The sequence below is a fragment of the Lepisosteus oculatus genome, chromosome 2 (assembly GCF_040954835.1).
Source record: "Lepisosteus oculatus isolate fLepOcu1 chromosome 2, fLepOcu1.hap2, whole genome shotgun sequence".
NCBI lineage: Eukaryota > Metazoa > Chordata > Actinopteri > Semionotiformes > Lepisosteidae > Lepisosteus > Lepisosteus oculatus.
Window position 1 is genome coordinate 48,390,148 of NC_090697.1, and position 19,892 is coordinate 48,410,039.

Genomic DNA, 19,892 nt, shown 5'->3' on the forward strand with positions numbered 1-19,892 from the left:
AAGGGGAGGCGGTTTTCTAAAAGAGTTTGCAGGGATCCTGATTGCATCACTTGAGAGCCTGACGACCCAGGAGGGGTTTGCAGTTAGCATTGGGTTGCTGGATATCTGGTCGTTGTCGCCACTGTGCTTAATTGTTCTCGGGCGGACAAGAAAAGAAGAAGGGTCTGGTTTTCACCATGGGAGCAGCCACCTCTGCAGAGCATGCGGACAAGAGTCAAGAAGCTACAGCTGGTGAGCCGCAGAATGCGGAGGTGAATGAAATCCAGGAGGGACAGGGTGCTGAAGCCAAGGTAAAATGTTGCATCCTATGTGTCGCAACAGATTTCTCGCTAAAGTCCGATTTCTTCCAGGACTTTGATCTTGCAGGCCAGCATTCGTGTGACAATAACGATGTTTCCTGAAGGAAACATAAGGGGGCACCAATTGGGGAAGTAATAATTGGTAGAGGAGTTGAACCGAAAAGTGTCTTAATCCAGTGCTTCCTATACTTTATTTCCCTTGGCCTCTCTTAAAACGTTTAGACAAACGCATTTATTTCTCAGACGGTTGGGCTTTTTATACATTGACTTCCCAGTATGTATTCCTTCCAGATTCAGTTTTGCTGTTGGTTTGAGAGAAAAGGCTATTTTATACAGTGCGTTTTAAGTGCAGTTGTGCGCTGCTATGTAATGAAATACTGAGACTGCAGTTGCGCCTCCGCAGTAATAAAAACGCTGAACTAGTATCCTGTTTGATTTATGGTCCTATGCCTTGGATCCAGTGGCCGGAGAATACAGAGCTGTTCTGGCTCAAATAAGAATTTTGTATAATAAACGTCGCATTCATCTTTATTGTGTATTCTGTATTTTTATTTTATATATTTATACAAATTTGTTTGAACTGTAAGTCAAATCTGATGTTGTTTTAAGACCTTCTGAAGAATGTTAGTGGTTTTTCTTTGTATCTTAAGAAGTAAGGAGGAATATTTTCTGAAAATGATTATTTACTTTAGAAAATGTCCTGCAGCGCAAGTTGCGATGGGATTCTTAAGAAGGTTTGTAGCAGACAGTATATTTATAGGACTCTGTGCAGTGCGGTGCGTTAGTTATTTGTAATTACCAAAAGAAACGTCCTATTCTCTGAGTGGAGATTCTGTGCATCGTCCTCTTCACTTCCTCTAAGTACTTATTAGGAGAACGCTGCCGTTTTGTTCTGGCTGCTGACGTAGTGCAACTGGGACGTGACCAGTCGTGGTCTGATGTCAAGCTTCTCTAATATATAGAGATGTTTTGACTGTTTTTCCATCGATGATTAACGATAGGAAAATGCTGTCACACTCCATTCCTGCTAAGTAGTTGTGTATCAACAGTATTTTCATGCTGTACCTTTTGGTTTTTAATGAATAAGTAAATGCCCTCTACAACTCCCTTTACTTAACTTCAATTTATGAATTTACAGTGCTTTCCTGGGACTTCTGGAGTTACTTGGGACAGTGAAAAAATAATGTATCTGTGGCTTGATCCAGTAAATACCACTGGATAGACAAGGCCTTATTAAGGGTTTGACATCTTGATCATGTAGTTCCTCTACTCTCCACGAAATAGGAGCAGATTAAAGAATATAGTTTTAAAGGTATCTCATTATCATTATCATTATCTCAGGTATCTTAATGTATTTAGCTATTTTTACCTTAGCACATCTAAAAACAGTTAACCAATCAGTTCTCATTTTTTTGAAGTTCAGATGTTTCATGTTTGCTTCCTTTTCAGTATAACTTGTACAGTTATTTGTTTATGGGCTAATTTATTAAGATACCTATGTTTACCATTTACAGCACAATGAAGTTGCTGATAGCCTCATGCAGTACTGAGCTGGCAAGTTCAGAGCATCAATGCATCAGCTCCAAAACGTAATGGAGTACTCTCTAGTCTTCAGTGGTAAGATACAGTGGTGCTCCCTCATCGTTATATGAGAGAGAACAGTTTCATTGTGCACATTACTGCAACTATTCCAACTCATCGTGAATGTCTCCTGAAGTTTGGCAATGAGAATGTTCTCATGTTTGCTCCATTGCATTCGCTGTATCTAATTATCTGTTGCGTTACATGCCATAAAGGTCATTCCCAATTCCTACTGGTAACTTAAGACTGCAGTCCTTGAAAATTATAACACCTTTCTGGAAGATTTCCTTGTACTTTTTCTCACTGTGTTAGAGAATACAGAGATGCAACTATGTTACAACTTATGTTAACGTACATTCCAGGCTACAAGCTACTTAATTTCAGATCTCATTCTCGATGACTTCATCCCTCTATTAGACCAAATTTAAATAGCAAATTTTTTCTCACATGCTTTTTTAGACACACACATCAGCTTTTTTAGACACACACATCAACACAAAAGTCAATTAAATTCGTAGTATTAAACATTCAGACAGGATTAGATTAATAGATTAAGAGCATTTTAAGGCAATTTTATAGGTAGATTCCCAGTCTCTGTCTACCCCTAAAAGTTTGGAAAACAGACTTCAAAATTCTTCCATACTCACTACAGCTTGGAACCTGTGTTACAGCATTAAACTGCCCAGTCTACAAACTTGACCACATTAAAAATGTCATGCTAAAAGAGTGATGTGGATGCCAGCTGTCAATATGCTGCATCAATTAAACAATATCTGTACTGGAGTTGTCATAAAAACACAGAGCACTCTATTATGTCTTTCATTTCTATGTTCTCAATCAATGTTAGGGAAAGTTGATTTAAAAATTAAACAATTACAGTAACAAGTTACTTGTGTAATGGATTACTTTTTTTAATTAACAAGAGGACTTTTTATAGATACAGATATGTATATATTGTGTGTAATTAATTCATGTAATGTAAATGTAACTGTAAATATTCACTGCATTTCTTGTAAAATATTCCCTTACACATAAATTCTAAATAAATTGTAACTGTAGTGGGTAACTTTTACCTTGTCTGGACACCTTCAAAACACAAACTTCACTGAGAGTATCTTTGTTGGAGAGATACTTTTGACAGAAACAAGCTTCACAGTGTGTTTGTGCAGAATTTGATTTATTTTCCTACCTTTCAAGTATATCTTATTTGTGCTTCTTGTATTTTATTTACCTTGTTAAACTGTTGTTGTTTTGCTGTATCATTGCTATTTTTGCATTTAATAAACGTTTTGCATTTAAGACGCTGAATTAGAAAGGTCTCATTTTAAAATATGCTGAATCCTAGCTACTGTATATACACGAATGTCTTATTCATTATTTGTCTATTAAAGTCTGTTAAAGGAATTAAGTCTACTCTACTTCTCAAAGGTAGTCATGTTAAAGTGGTCACTTTAGTTCAACTGAACTTACAGACTGTGATTATTTTATATGCAAAGTTACTTTTGTTCTCTACAGGCACTGGTGATGTCTATTGTTAGTTTTTTCTCTTCATATTTAATAGCTTTAGATATTAGATAAATAGCATATTTTATAGCTGTGTTTTGTGCACTGTGCATTATTAATTAATCATCAGCCTGCATATACAAATCATCGCTTTTCTAAGCTCAGTTAAGTCCTGTGAATATGCCAAAAATGCATCGATTAAGTCACACCATACTTTTCCCAGGCAGTATACATTTAAACAGTGCTGAGAAGTTGTCTTAACTTAAAATGCACTTGATTCACATGCCTTACAAAATCACAATAACTGTATTTTTTCAGTAAAAAGTAACGTTTAAATTCTATATGTTACAATGTGCTTTGTTTGCAAAATTAGCTTTCTGTTTTTGAAACTGGAAAATAAACATACAGAGATTTTTTACCTATTTATTTTGAGGTTAATTATTTCTAAAAGCCTTCCATATTTTGCTTATTAACACTGTTTTGTTACCAAATGTGAGTTTTGTTTTATTCAGTTTTTAAAAAGCACACAATCTCACCAGCTCCTTGCCTTCGCTCAGGCTAGAAACATTTTGAACTTTGCCGGCAAGAACCCTGAGATGATATTTGCTGCAGTTAGACGCTCACAGACCTAACTAAGGTGAAGATTTCAGAAATCGGCAAGAATGGGAGGAGGTTCTCCTTAAATGCCACACATATACAGTGGGTAGCACCTCAATCTGGACTGTGTGAGTGGCACTGAAAGTGTTAGTGGAGCTGTTGAGCACTTTGCTTGAGATGTGGCTGATAAACATCCTCTCTGGGATACAAAGGAATTTAAGAAATGCTCTTTTCAGAAGTAGGTCACTGGCTGCTGAATGAATACGTGCTCCTCAGACTTCCCATGTCCTTCTTAGTGAAGCGCTTTTATTTTAGGTAGGGTAGGTCCCTAGGGAACCGACTGCAGACTTACTTTTAAATGTTTTCTCAATCTGTAGCACTTCCTTTGCAGACTGTTTCTGGCTATACAACTCTGGAAGTGGCTCCTTCAATGATACTCATACTAATGGTTGAAATGGCACTGAAAATAACAACTGTGCCTTGCTTTGGAAACCTGGTGTAGCATATTTTAGATCTAGCCTATCAAAGGATGATTAAAAACGCTGCACCGATTCGGCAGCATTGTGACCACTTTGTAGCTGGATCCTGTCAGAGTTCTGAAGCTAAGCAAAGCTGGGCATTGCCAGCAACTGGGATGGGAGGCCTCCAAGGAAAAGCAGGTTGATGGAAAACCAAGTTGGACCAGGAAGGTGGCATTTTTTCCTTTAGCCATAATTTCAATACCAATGTCCTAGTAAGGTAACAAGGAGCACTGTGACGTAAAAGGTGCCATTCTTTGGATGAGATTTTAAACTAAGGTCATGACTACTAGATGATTAAATATCTCATGATACTGTTTTAAAGAGTTGAAGCACTAATCTCAGTGTCCTAGCTACATGTCATTCTGGGCTGGTATAATCTAGCATTCTTGAAGTTCCCCTTTTCATCAAGGAAGTACTTTTCTTTTATTGCTTCTCCAGCTGACCTGCTGTGCATTGGAGCTGCTGGTACATAATGGCTCACCAGGGTGGGTGAGGGTCTGTGGTGAATGAAATGGGTCCACTCTTAGGAGTAAAAGCACTTTGAGATTCTTTGAGATGAAACGTGCAATATAAATACTGTACAGTTGTAACATTTGATGGTTGATGCATTGGCTTAATTAAAATAATTAATTAACTTGATTAACTAAAAAAAATGCAGTGATCAAAACTTATAGTAATCATCTAAACCAACAACAAGATGATGACCATAATAGTTAGGGATGCGAAGTGGGTTCTAGTTGTGAAGCTGGCTTAGTCTCTTTGGTGGAGACTAAGAGGGTGGGTTTTTTAAGAACATATTAATTTGCAGCTATTTTTTCTTCCTTTGTAGATCCCTAAACATTTCCTGATAAGGCAGCCTTGCCCAGTTAATCTGCTGTCTTATTTTAAAGCTCCTTTTCAATTAAGGATCATACTTGGTAATGGTGTCACTCAGAAGCTTCACGTACTGCAACACTTTTCTGAATTTATCAAGGGCTCAGCTTGCTTGTTCAGTTCCTCGATATCTTCTGTTTTGCCTTTCTTCTGCACTCTTCACTAGTTTTTCATGGTTTTCTTCGGTCAGTTCTTTCCCATTGCCATCAAGAAGACATCGCTTTCTTCCATGTGAGCAAATCCTTCTCCACTATCATGGTGAGCAACGCCTAAACTGCGTATCACCTCATTTTCTGCGGAAGGGAACCAAAAACTCATTCACAGCCTTCTTTACTTGGGCTTCGACAGCAAACAGTGACAGTTTGGAGTTTTAGCTTGTCCATTGCCTTCTTTATATTTGTGATGCAGTCCTTCCAGCAGCTTCTCTTAGACGACATTTTGGAAGGCGCTTTGTCACTGATTGAAGTTCACTTAACAAAAGACGATACTTACGGATGTACCACATTACCGTAACATTCTGGACCCCCAGAGTTGGACTGTTCCCATGACCTCCTACCTTTTACCTTAAGGCTCACCTTTTCCTGTCTTTTCCTTCAATACAAATGGAGAGGGATACCCATCCTCTCTCTTACTTTCTTCTGCATCCACTATAATGATAAGGGCAGTAAAACTGACAGTGAGTTTGTGAAGTCTTCCCCCCCCCCACTAACACAGAACCAGGAGTGTTAGATACAATGTGAAAACAAGACGGCATTCAGATACAGATGTTGGGTAGTGGGTACTTGGGCAGCGGGCAGGATGTGGTTCGCTCACTAGCTCGATTCATCTCACAGTCCTAGTCTGTTTCACCGCTTTGAAAGGTGCGCTTTTGGTTTCATCCTGCTTTGCTCTTATTCCATCCAAGGTCCCGTCTGCCAGACTGAATCGTGAATTTGCAAATGCAAAAATTTGCAGATGTTGAGACATTGCTGTACAATAAATTCTTATTTACAGACTTTAGAACAAGGAAACAGATAGGACCTCCAATTACATGACCTAAAGCTCACATAGACGTCTTCATGAGAGGCTGTATCGATCAAACGTACCATCTTAAAGGAATCTGCGAGACAGTAGTAGAACCCTGATTCTAATATATAATTGTAATGTATGGGGATTTGCTTGTTGGAACTGTTTTTTTTGGTGAACGTATGCCTCCTTGGTGGCTATATTGTATGTAATGTCTAACTAGAAAGTAGTTCCGATCAATCCAGTAAATGAGAAAAGCAGCCTGCAACACAGTCCTTGCCTTCCGTTATTTTTATTTCTTTTAGTAATTCATTTTATCACACATACACGACAATACTGAAAAGCAATACAAATACACCAAATGCTGTTGGCCCCAGTACTCATTTGTAGCATTTCTAATGCCCCTTAGTACATACTGTTGCACTGCTTCAACAGTATTGTTGTACAAAGACATATTGCTTGCAAAATCTGAAAACTTCTAATCACCATGGGGGTTATATGATACACTGAGCAGTAATCAATAAACAGGCTGTATTTTCTGCCCCTGGTTAATAAGAAACACAAAACCTAATTGGTAATATAGAGCTTTAGCAAAAATAAAACCTTAAAGGACTACTGGGGATTTTGGTGAAATAAATTTCTCACATTTGAAAAACTGAAACATTACTTGGTTCACTTCATTTCGTTGGGATCGTCAACTGTATGATTCAGATTGCACCTGGGTGTGATGTTCATCTTGCATGATAAACATGCTGTGATATGTTTATGACAAAACTATAAGGATTGTTGTGTTGGTTGAATATACAGTGACAGCAATTTGTAAGGCACACCTAATATTCCAGCCCATCGCATGCACATTTAGAGGTCTGGGATATAAAATAATTGAATTATTCGATGATTAGGCGTAGCTGTCATCTTTTTGATTTTTGTTAGGTTCACAAATGTGGCTAACACTTTGCAGGTGAATTAGTAAAGCAAGTGTAACTGAAAATGTATTGAGAAATATTTTAACTTAAAATTTTAGATCTCACTTGAAAATTAGAGAATGGTAATAAAAGCCATTGTTTTAAAAATACATGATGTATATGTTTGTAATTTGTTTTTAACATTAAATCTCCTTCTCCAGGTTCTGTACTCTACATTGAATAGAGGGTACTCCTTTGCAGCAAAGTGATTTGTTACAATTAGCTTTTTAAAGTAAGGACCACAAATTACCACTTGCTAGCCATCTGCAGTTAGCAGTGCGACCTTTCAGTGACATTAAAGTTACAAAGACTTGTGTCTGCAAACCGAGCTGGCAGGCCAGTAGCTTCTTTTCAGACTGATTCTGGAATAATAGAAGCTCATCTAAGATACCAGCTGGAGGAGGAAGACACTTCCATTCACCATGTAGGCTTGTGGGCAACAGACTAACAGCAGGGGTGTTTTTTACTGAGGAGCTATGCTATCCTACTCGACCTTGTTGTTTCTTGACAGCTTGTGTTCTGCTGACATGGACTTCCTGCCACACTACATGAGTGGTGCCACCTAGGGTTCAGTCTGTGATCTGCCCATTCTAATTCACAGGGATGGTCCTGGCTGGAAACTCAGGTCTTTCCTCTGTCAAGCAGCAGTAAAGCGCATATGTGCTGATTCACTCCCCTCCTATCACTATTATCACTGGATGAGTCACTGGCATTTATTCATTAATAAATAAGCACCTCCATGGCAAGCAGAGGATTTTAAAACTACCACTGGCACTCAAACGTGTTGTGCTTTTGAGTTTGTCCCTTTTTTCCCTGATTTTACCTGGTTTCTTGGACTGAGCTACAAATGTGCCTTCTGATGTTTTTTTTTTCTTTTCAAGCAGGGAATTAATAATAATAATAATAATAATAATAATAATAATAATAAATAAATAATATAAGCATCATCATCAACTTCATGTAATTCTTAGAGTATAATTCTTTAGAGTATCTTCTAAAAACACTTTACAGGAATTGCAAATACAGTTAAAATAGTGACAAACATAGGAGATAGCAGAATTATCATGAAGAAACACAAGGGATTAGAAATGAAGAAGAAGATGCGAGGAGCAGACACCAATTAAATAAAATCCTTTCTGGAAAAGAATGTTCTGTGTCTAAATCTGAGTAAGCTCAAGATAGGTGACTCTGATATCCTTGGGGATTGAAATCCAGAGATCTGAGGCATAATAAGAGAAGTCCCTGTCACCCATAGAATGTAAGCAAGCTTGGGGGATAAACAGGAGACGGGAGTCAGATGTTTGAAGATTTCAGGGTGGGGATTAGGAATATAATATGTCAGATAGGCACTGAGATACCAAGCCATGTAGAGCCTCAAAGGTGAGCACAAGGATTTGAAAATCAACATAAGGCCTGTTACAAAGCCAGAGCAAGGACTCCAGGACTGGAGTAATGTTATCGCTTACATGTAACCTGGTCAGGATTTTGTACACCTAATTCTAGATACACTGAAGTTTGGTCAGTGTGGACCTAGATACCCCAGTGAATCGATCATTGCAGTAAACAATGCTAGAAAAGAAAAACGTGTTGAATGGCTTTTCTGCTACGCTTAGGGACAACATAGGATGTAGCCTGGCAATATCTCTGAGATTTGAGAATGATGTTTCTACAATATTTTGCACATGTGGGTCAAAGGTCAATCCTGGATCAAATATTACCCGCAGATTCTTCAAGTTAGATTGAAATTCATATACAGTGCCATATACAGACAGGGTGACTGTATTGGCTTTAGATAATTGATGGGGGGTGCCAAGAAGCATAACGTCAGTCTTGTTGCAGTTTAAACAAAGGAAATTTTGAAATTTTGAAATTAAATGCCAGAGATGCAATTAGGAAATGCAGAACCAGCTACTTCAGACAGGTTTAGTATGGATATAGACTTGAGTATCACCAGCATAGAAATGATCATGTAGACCATGCGTTCTTAGTAGCAGACCTAATGAGAACACGAAATTTTGAAAAGTATGGAGCCCAGTATCGAGCCCTTGAGGAACACCAGACTTAACCAACCCAAAATCAGAAATGAAACCACTAACCGAGACAAGGTGTCAGAAATCAGTGTGATTGGATCTAATAGGGTGCTGCCTGAGCAACGGCAGAGTGCTGGGCGGTTTGCTGGTGTGTAGTCGTCTTTGGAGGTGACTGTTCTCCGGTATACAAGAGAATCCTCGATGAACGAGGAGGATAAAGCCTCTTGTCGATAGAGCAATTGGTTCTGTAGCCAGCTTGTGAACACATTCGGTTCTCCGCTTGAACGCCGTCGGCAGGCGTGTTGGGATCTTAAAGCGCAGCCCTGAATAGCGTCAGGTGTGGTAGCTGCACATTTCCACGCGCCGCGGAGTGGGGAGTGCAGTGGGAGGGGTGTTCCACTTGTCACATCAGTAAAGTAAAAGTTGAACCATATAAGAGCAATGTCAACCTACAAACACAGTCTCAAGACACGAAAATAAGATGTCATACTCAACAGTGTCAAAAGCAACACTTAGGTGAAGGAGAGTAGTGCTATGGCGATAAGTCAGATTGATACGTTATTTAACCCCATCTGATTTTTTAGTACCATCTTTCAGAGCTGTCCATGTACAGTTACTACAAAACTGAGATTTCAAGAAATTACAGATACAAATGTATGGGTCTGAAATAGCTAGTCTTCATTGATGGGATGTGTGTTGATGGGATCTCCATACACACACTGCAAGTCTGAAAACTTCTAGTTAATAAAGGCCCAGTTGCAACAGTTGAACTGAAGTGCGGAAACAAAAAGCCAATTGAGGTGACGTTCTTCACAATCCCGGGCAATGGAGCAATAAGACCCCACAGGGGTCTTTCCTAAGCTCCTCCATAGAAACAGCCCCGAAAGAGAGACAAAGAGAATGAAGAAAGAGGCAATTGTATTCAGTTCCACATTGAACAGGAAAGAGCTAGGGTTAATGCAATCAAAAAATCTCAGATTTTCTTAACATTGTGTAAGATCAAAATAATTTGTTGCAAATCAGATTGTGTGAGTTTGCAGTTAAGTTCATGAAATCATTGAGGGATAAAAAGTAGAAGTAGAAATGTTAACACTCCAGCAGTCCAAATCTGAGAACAGAGTGACCGAGCACAGACCCGAGGGTAATGAGGGTTTAAATATCCCGGAAACTGGAGGGTTTGGTCATTAGTGTGGTGTCATGATTGGATAATTGATCAGTGCGCTGGCACTTGCTGGAATTCCCCATAGCTATGGTCTGTTTAGCGAGAGGTCTTTTATGGGAAAGAATACGGCTACTGGTGGACGTGACACTGGTAGGTTTATAGGCTTCTGGGAAAACTGGCCTGAATAGTTGTTTCTTATTTCATGTTCTCTGTGATGGACTGGCATCTGGTCCAAGGTCTACCCTTCTTGTGCCCATTGCTTGCTGGAATAGGCTCTGGCTTCCCAGTGACCCTGAATTAGATAAAGTGGTTAGGAAATGGATACTTTTCACAATGGCAAAGTGCAGTAGCTGCACATAAACTAACCACTTTCTCACAGAATATCAAGGAAGTGGGGTGATTGTTACCAGATAATTGTTTCTAGCTGTGTAGGATGCTTTTCTAGTCATAGTCTATAGCACAAAAGATCAAAGACAGATCCCTAGTACATTTTACATCTATAATGGCAGGAGAGCAACAAGGAATAAATACACAAATGTAGGTAAGAGGAACTGCAGTCCCAAGTTCTCAGACTGGTTATTAAATCTCAGTAACAAAATAAATTCATTGAAGTTATAGAAAAACTTGACAAATTTTGAATTTGTGAACTTTGTGAAATTATTGTAAGTTGCCATGTTGTTGCAAACAGGCATTCAAGTTCTCACGAACTTCTCACAGATGCGATGAAGAATTCAGTGTAAGACTAATGTACTGCAATGTACAAGCGAAGTACAGGTTGTGCAGCAGACATTTCACCACAGAAATCTTCCAGAGTGATCTGCATGTAGAGTTAATATGTAAGCAGTATTTGCTGGCAAAACCATCTTGAAGTTGAGAGCAATGTCTCTTTTGCATTAAAAGAGATGTATTCACAAACCTGCTTGTAATAGGGCCGTGTCACCTCACCAAATGCTTTGTTGCCTCATTCTGAATCGCAGAATATGGCACTGAACATATTTGTCTATTTTGTGGTGTAAATTGGGGGTTTTACAAGTTACTGTGTTCATTATACTTTCATTGTGGTTTGAAATGCACTCATCAATGCTGATTCTTTCTAACGCACAAAAAATAAAAATAGCATTGCGGTTCCTCTTTAGGGAACAAGGTGTGAAAGATGTTATTTTTGTAGAAAATTACAAGAGTGTACCAAAAACCTTTCATTGGTCAAAATGTTGTATTCGATATGTAAAATGATTTCAGTTTCATTTAGAAGATCACAAAGGATAACCATTTACAGTACATAACCATCTCTAGTATAACCCACATTCTATATTTGTCAGAAAGCTTTTCTTCCCTGTAGGTGTAGCAAAACATTGTTTGAGTTTTGTTCTTGAAAGTATCTTGTTAGTTTGATGTATCTTTTGTATGTTGTGGTCTCTGCAGCCACATGGGGAATAAAAGCATATTAAACAATTTTAATTTGTTTATCTTAAGTGCTTCTAATACTTGCAGCTCTTCAGCCTGTTCTGTGCTAATGCTATTAATTTATTATAAAACTTTTCCTTTATTCAGTCTGAGCCTTTTTTTTTTCTGACTGAGTACAATATTAAATTAATACACAATCCATTTCCCTTTTATAGTTTTAATAAAAAAATATTTTTGGATTCAGGAGGCTGGCTTTGGTATTTCTCTAAACTCAATCAATCCATTCACACAGGGAGTCAGACTGAGTATATATATATCACTTGTCGATAGTAGTCTGACCTCTGTCCTGTCTTGGGAAAATCCTTGAGTGGAATTGGAAACACTGCAGGACTAACAGCCCAGTCAGTATTGGATTTCAGCTGGAAAGTATATTGGGTGAGAGGTAAAACCATCAAGTTAGCAATTACAAATACAAATTAAAGTAAGGAAAAACATAGAAAAATGTGTCTAGATTTGTCAGATTGGTTCTACAAAGGGCTTTTGTATGTTCTTCTGTGATTGCATGGGTTTTTGCCAAGTTCTTTGGTTTTCTCCTACAGTCATTCTCGTCATACAGGTAGATTAATTGCCTTTTGTACAACAGGTCCTGGTGTAAGTGCATTTGAGTCTGTGTGTGCTCTGCAATGGAATGGCAATCCGTCCAGGGTTTATCCTGCCTTGTGCCCAATGCATGCTGGGATAGTTTCCAGCTCCCCTGCAACCCTGTATTGGAAAAAGTAGAAAATGGATGGATCGTTCTAAAATGTAATCTGCATCATCCCCATCATCATGTGTGTTTTACTTTTGGCTAAGATGGGTAGAACTCTAGAAGGTAGCCACTAGTAGGCTGAGATTCACTGCACCTTTGTCAAAAGGATCTGTATGAAGTTGTCTCAGTTGCACCACATACATTTGTAATTTTGAGGTGCTCCTGCATAGGAACAAGTAAGCAATAATAGAAACATTAATTGGCACCATATTCTTCATATAGCAAAAAAACATACAGCTCCCTTTATTCTCTGCCAAGTGTGATATTGTCTGAAATGATGAAGTGAATTAATTTTTTAAAATCAGTATATACATCACTAAAGAACAACAGAACAAGGCTTTTGTGTTGAAGTCTGGTGATTCCTGATATGGTTAAAGAAAGATGCACAAGAAAACTAATGTATACACTTTGAGATCTTGAGCCCTTCCATTAACCCTTACAGACTGGGTCAGGTAAAAGGGCTAAATGCTTCTGAAATTACTCCCTTGAGTTGGTTAATAGGAAGGTAAATTTTGCGTTTAAAAGATAAATGCGAAAATGCCTTCTTGTCCCTGAATGAATATAGTACACGCATGAATAAATAAAAGAGGAATACTCTCTGTGACAGAGGTATAGAGTATGTAACAAAGAATGTGCATTTAGTGTCTTTTTCAGATGTTACTTATGCTTTAAGACACAAGCTTTTCATTTATTTGGGATAAGACAATAATCACTTGTTTTGGCAAAAATGGTTTGTGGGAAGCTATGTGGTTTCATTTTAATTTCAGGAGAAATGTTTGCTCAATCAGAAAGTAAGTGGTGTTGCAAGTTTTCTTTCATTTCTGAAAGCTATTTGAAAACCATGCCAGTACTTTACTTCACACTTTCCCTGTGAGCCAAACTGGCATGCCCTGTGGTTTTAGCCCTGTGATATCTGTATAGATCGTGAAAAGTTTTGGATCATTGATAATTTCTTTTGTACTGTATAACATTTTGATGGATAAATGGATCATTTCTGAGTTTCGTCTTGGTTTACTCCCTTAATGGGGTCTTTTCCTCAATGTAAATTTTATTTTCAAGGTTTGTTATAAAGCCAAATGTTCGTTGTTCTATATATAAAAAAAAATTCTTATCTGCACACTAACTGAAGAGAACTGTTAAGAGTTGTGACCCATCCTTTATGAAACAGGAAGAGTATGAGAGTTTTAAATAATCACTGCCTATTCATTTCCACTTTTGATCAGCTGCCAGCCATTCCACAGCAAATAAAGGACCTGTTTATTTGGAAAAGGGTCTCCATTCATTCTTCTGTCTCTCCCCTGTCCTTCTTTAGCCACAAAATAAAAAAAAATAAACCCAACAACAACTACTAAAAAAAGACTGTGCGCCCTTGGGAAACTGTAGTTTCATCTCCATCTTACTGAGCCAAGCAGGGATAACAATGACCACTGCCTGCTTTAATTAAATTTGAATAAATGAAAGTGCAGGACCAACATGTCTCCGGGCAATAAAAGAGGAGCTGTTCATTTGCAGCAGTGAATTATTTCTGGGTTGTGTACTTAGTAGGGACTATTGTAATGTCCTGTAACCATGCTGCCAAAGCAATTGGAAAAGAACTGGTTTTCAATAAAGCTTTATTACCATTACAGGCTTTTTAAGATGTAGAGAGTCATTGTTTGTCTGGGTAGTTATTGGAGAGACCAGCTGAAAGAGCTTTATCATTGTGTTCTTGTAAGAGCTACAATGGCTGTCCCAGGCAAATCTTCCAATCAGTTTCCCCTTTTTCTTAACCCTAAAGGGGAATTTTACTACCCATAAAAGGTACTATCAGGTCTTGTTCCCCAGTTGGAATTCAACAGGAATAATTTGGAATAATTATAAGCTGCAGGTGAGGCTTAATATTGCAATTTTATTAAAAATAGTTTCTCCCTGCAGATATTTGCAAGCAGTGTTTAAAGGTCTAGCCACACTTTGGAAAAGCAGATAAGGAGCATTCCTGTCAAATAGTCAGTGGTGTGTGAGGAGGTGCCCACAAACTACTGAGCTTGTCCTTCCTTTCAAATATCAGTGTGTCTCCCACACCATGGGATTCAGACATGTGAGGGCTAAGTACATAAATAATCTGTCTGCCAATACTTTGCAGGGACAGGAATTTGACCAGGCACATTCTATCTTCAGTGGGTTGGATACATTTAAACTTCTTGCAGTTTAACTTTGGGACTCATTTGGACTGCTTGTGAGGCCCTGTAGTACGCGTATTGTTAACTCAAGTCTGGATTGTGTTATGACACATCTGTGACCAGGATATCCAGAGCCGGGTCAGGGTATGCTGGGTCTCCTGCGTTACACTGTCACCTGAGACTGGCCTGTGTCCCGAGTGCTGTGAGCTAGTAGCGTTGTCAGTGGAAAGTGTCTCTTTTGCAGGCTGATGTCGATTCTACTTGCAGGCTCTCTGATGTCCTAGTAAAACTAATTATTTCAATTATGTGTTTGTTTTTGTTTTAATTGAACTGTAAAATTACTTAAAGCAAGAAATGAGAATACATTACAGGTTTCTATAAAGCAGAGGAATATACTCTGGATAGCATTTTTGTTTTCAAATTTACAATTGCCAGTTATTTTTCATGTTGTGTTCCCCCCAATTTGGAACTGAAATTCATGTTTCTGTTCACTTGTGGTAAGAATGAGGACGTCTTTGTGGGCTCTTCTGATTTTGCCCAACTTGAAGCCATTTCTCTTTTTTTTAAACATCACAGACTAGTCAGTGCAAACTTGAGGAGAGGTACCTCCTTTCCCACAGCACTGCAGGTCTGCAGTCCAGGGGGTGGCTGTTTCTCCAGGAGCCGAAAGAGCCGTTGCCCACTGATCCCGCCTACTCTCGGCCTGCTCAGCCAATTGTATGCTACCACTTGGGGAATTCTGGGAATATTCGGCTAGTGACATGCATAACCCTGATTCGAACTAGCAATGTCTGAATCATTGAGCTCATGCAGTGCTTTTGCAAGAGCCTTTACCTTTTGAGTCACTAAGGGTAGTTAAGGAACCAATCCTCTAACAGAGTACATCTCAAAGTAATTAATATTCAATTCCCAACTGCAAAACTATCTGGAAAAATAATTCAAGGGTACATATTTAAAAAGGTTACATATTCAAAAAAAATAATTTTGTGTTTGTAGATTTTGTTGCTTCTCAAGTCGTATTATCATAATTCATATCACATTTCTGAGGGAATACAGTATCAGTATTGTGCACAGTGAATTTACAAGCTTCTCTCCAGCAAGGGAGCCAGAATCAAGTTCTTATTTTATTACATTCTATCCACACTATGTACAGAAGTTCAGTTTAGTGAAGTTCCTAATTTTCTTCTTAATGTTCATGGAGTGTTTAGAAAGAGGAATTCAACAGTTAGTGTGTCTTATTAAGAGTCAGTGAATTATTGTGGTGAGGTCTCTGGTAATTTTAGTGCAAACATGTTATTTCTACTCCAAATCTCAGCTTTAACAAATTGTAGACTGTTTAATTTCCCTGTCAGATGCAAACCAGTTTTGTTACTGTATAATTTATTCTGCTTTATAGAGAAAAGTACTGTATTCTATTTGCTTGCTGTAATTAATTTTACTAGCCAGTTAAAATAAAAATAAAAACATAATAAGAAGGATCGGTTTTACTAGGACATCTGGAATGTCTCTTCCAAGTATATGAGTTTTGAGGCAAAGATAAACAACATGAATCTGTTAACTTAGTGAGGTAACTGTTTATTAGCAAATTACAAAACCAATAAACAATCATGTTCCATCCATCCATTTTATAACCACTTCTTCCAACTCAAGGTCGGGGAGGAGCTGGAACTGGAGCCTATCCTGCCGTTGCACAAGACAGGCTACACCATGGGCAGGACACCAGTCCCTCACAGGGCAGGCAGATACAAAGACATATAAACATGAACACACTCACACCAGAGCCAATCCAGACCAGGCCAGTAAGCCAGAGCACCTGGAGAAAAACCACACAAATACAGGAAAACATAAGAACTCCACAGAGCAATAATGTTGTACTTAACACATATTAGTATTTTATGTTTTGCAAGTTACAGTTTTTACCAGCAAGGTTAAAAGCACCAAGCAACCTATGCTTCTCTACTGCTAATCTTAATATAGAAAATGCCTATTAGTATAAATGCCTGGCAATTTTAGTAATTTACATCTCTATTAGCAGTGCAATACAGCAGACTCATGTTGAAGGTCCAATTAAATTATAGTCATTTACATGCTCAACTCAGTGATATATCCCCATTGCACAGTTCATCTGCTTTGGAAAGATATTTGTAAATAAAACCAACATTTCCTGCACTGTACTATTATTGAATTAGAACTGCAATGATAGATGTGTTTGCTTGCTGCCTAAGGTTCTCTGGTTAACTGAGCGGTTGAAACTGGACTGATCTCAGACATGCTCCGTTTGGAGACATGCTATACTCTGCCCTTAAGTAAACAAAGTCAGTCTGTGCTCTATGACCAAAAAAGAAAAGAATTTTGACTGGCAATATAATTAAAGTTGACTTCTGTGAGAGTTTTAAGTTAACCCTTTACCAAGCTTTCCTAAAGTCAACATAAAGAAAAGCAAATGATGAAGAGGTTCTGCATATTTAACACCATGCGACATAAAGTAGCGTGTTGCTGTTGAGTGAGAGCTTAGTCTGAAACAGGTGGGAATTATAAGAAAGTGTAACTAATCCAACGGTGGAACAGTTCCAAGCTGCTCGTGAGGCAATACAATCTTGTGCTTGTTGAGTAGAAACTGTAGTCAGGCCATGTGCGCACAGACCTTGAAGTTAGTACAGCCTCCATCAACCAGCTGTGTAAATTGATCCACTGACACCTCTATATTTGGGCAAGGTTTCCTGCCCTGAAGAAGGAACTGCAAGAAAGCATCAGATCACATTCAAAAAAGTTTTTTTTTTTTTAGTTTAAGAGATGAAACTACTACATTCAAGAGATGTTGTCGAATGTTTTTTGTGTGTGTGCGTGCTGGTTAGAGGTCAGTATTCTGTGTGGGTTGCAGTTTGTATCCTGCCAAGATGCCTCTGCTTTGAAGAGTCTACTTTGGTGCAGTTGTCAATGAGACCTCCCTGTCTTGCCTCCCACACCTATTGCTCACTGTCAGCGTGATCTACAATCCAGCGACCATTTGCTGAGAAGCAAAACAAGAACAGCCTTTCATGAAAGGCGAAGGGAAAGCAGGATGGGGAAGAGGGTGTTTTTTTTAGAGAATCATAACCTTGATTTGCACTGATCTCTATTAGAAACATTAAAAATAAGCTGGCAGACCAGGGGTTTCCTTCCCTGACCGCACCTATTGCCTTGTTTTTGGGACAGTGGGGTCAAGGCAATATATCCCACCTGATTTTTAAAATGTTTTAAGCCTACCAGTATTAAAGTGGCAAAGATCATTCCATGCATTTTAACCTTTTTCTTTAAACAGTGCAATTAGAAAACCAAATAAGGAACATGCCAAGTTAGGTCTGACAGTGCCACATGGTTCAATAAGCAGATTGTTCAGTATGGGGATGCCCTGCCTTGGGGTGCTCTGTGACATTCCATTAGGCAGAGGGAAGAAGCAGCTTTCAAACAAAAACTGTCACTCTTAGCATGATCTACAATCCAGCACTTGACAGCAGGTTCCTGGTACTTGACTCATTTTCAAACATTTTTTCAAGTATAAGCAGAACAGAACAACAACATATTGTATCATGTTCTGAGTTTTGCAATGGGCAGCACTGCAGCTCTGTAATAGGAAGGATTCTAATGTGTGTCCCACAGTGGCGAATTAATTAAATAGTTTTGCTTCACTTGTATGACATGTTTATCTTCCCTCATAATTGGAATAATATGAAACTAAGTGGAAAAGCACATCCTGCAGAGGTTTTCCGGTCAAGCATATCGATATGCTGTGAACAGTGCCCAAATACTTAGGCATTCTTCCAATGCCCCCAAGCGCACAGAGTCTCAAGAGAATATGAATGAGAATAGCTGTGGAGGTTGGGCAGGATAGGAATTTTTAACACATTCTCTCAAAGGTACTGTTTATGGAATTTCCCATTTATCTCACTCAACACAAGGGAAATTATTTATTTTACAAATTGAGGTCAAATGTGGAGGAGTTCTTTAGAAAATCATTCTTATCGTGACAGAATTATTTAAATAATTTTTGCATATTTTTAAGATTTCCTAACAGAGAATATGTCACACTATTATATTGCTAAGTGAAATCCCATTCTGTGATGATGCAAATATTACTTTATTACCATTTTACCACTGCAGTTGCTTTTTCCTATGATTTTCGCTTTCAGTTTGATTTTCTTTTTTTTTAGCTATTGAATATACTCTGAAATGTAAGAGCGAAGCACTTTTAAGTTGCTTATTACAAGCATGTTTTTTACATTATGTAGTCATTGTTGTTTTTAGCATCTTCCAGTTCTCTTCCAAGTTCTGTTGTTAATAAATATTAAAGCAAATGTCAGTTGTATTGTTATGGACTGGCTGCTTGTTGAATTGAGTAAGAACTGTTTGTGTTTTCCATCCACACTTCCATCTGATTTGTAATCCACTGATCCAATACAGTGCTGTGAGGTCCTGAGTTTAATTCCTCGGGTGCTATCTATGTGGAGTTTGTAAGTTCTCCCCCAATATGAAAACTGTGATGCACAAATGTCAGTCTTATGACATACTGTAATAAAGCAAAGTGACAGTTAGGTTTTTGTAGAAAGCATGGTAGTTCTAGATAATAATGCAGAAGAATGTGTATCTTCAGTTATATAATCATGGTCTTCTGGTATATGTGTACTTTTAATTAAACATGGTATCATTGTATTGAAATGATATATAAGGTTAAGAAATGTTAATCATACCAAAGGACACTAACTGATCCCTGAAGCCCAGGATACAGCTGAGAGGCATGATAATTGAATCGGTGAATGAAGCATCATGCTTTGCTGTTGGAAACATATGGATGGTTTTTGAAGCAGCTAAAAAATAGAAGACTGGTCCTACACCGTCCGGCACTCCTCAGCAAACCTAACAATTAATCACCCGGCTTTTGAATCAGGGGAGAAATCCAATCATCGATCATTTGGATTGGAGTTTAAATTACAGTAAATCATTTTTAC

General features: G+C 38.3%; 1 protein-coding gene across 1 annotated transcript in view; it reads left to right on the forward strand.

Annotated features, from left to right (window-relative positions):
- The window catches only part of akap12b (A kinase (PRKA) anchor protein 12b), a 65,123-nt gene continuing 45,231 nt past the window's right edge, over positions 1–19,892 (forward strand). The window contains exon 1 of the mRNA XM_069178695.1: positions 1–290. Coding sequence (XP_069034796.1) covers positions 177–290 — 114 coding nt within the window. The 5' untranslated portion in view covers positions 1–176. The remainder of the gene's footprint in view (positions 291–19,892) is intronic.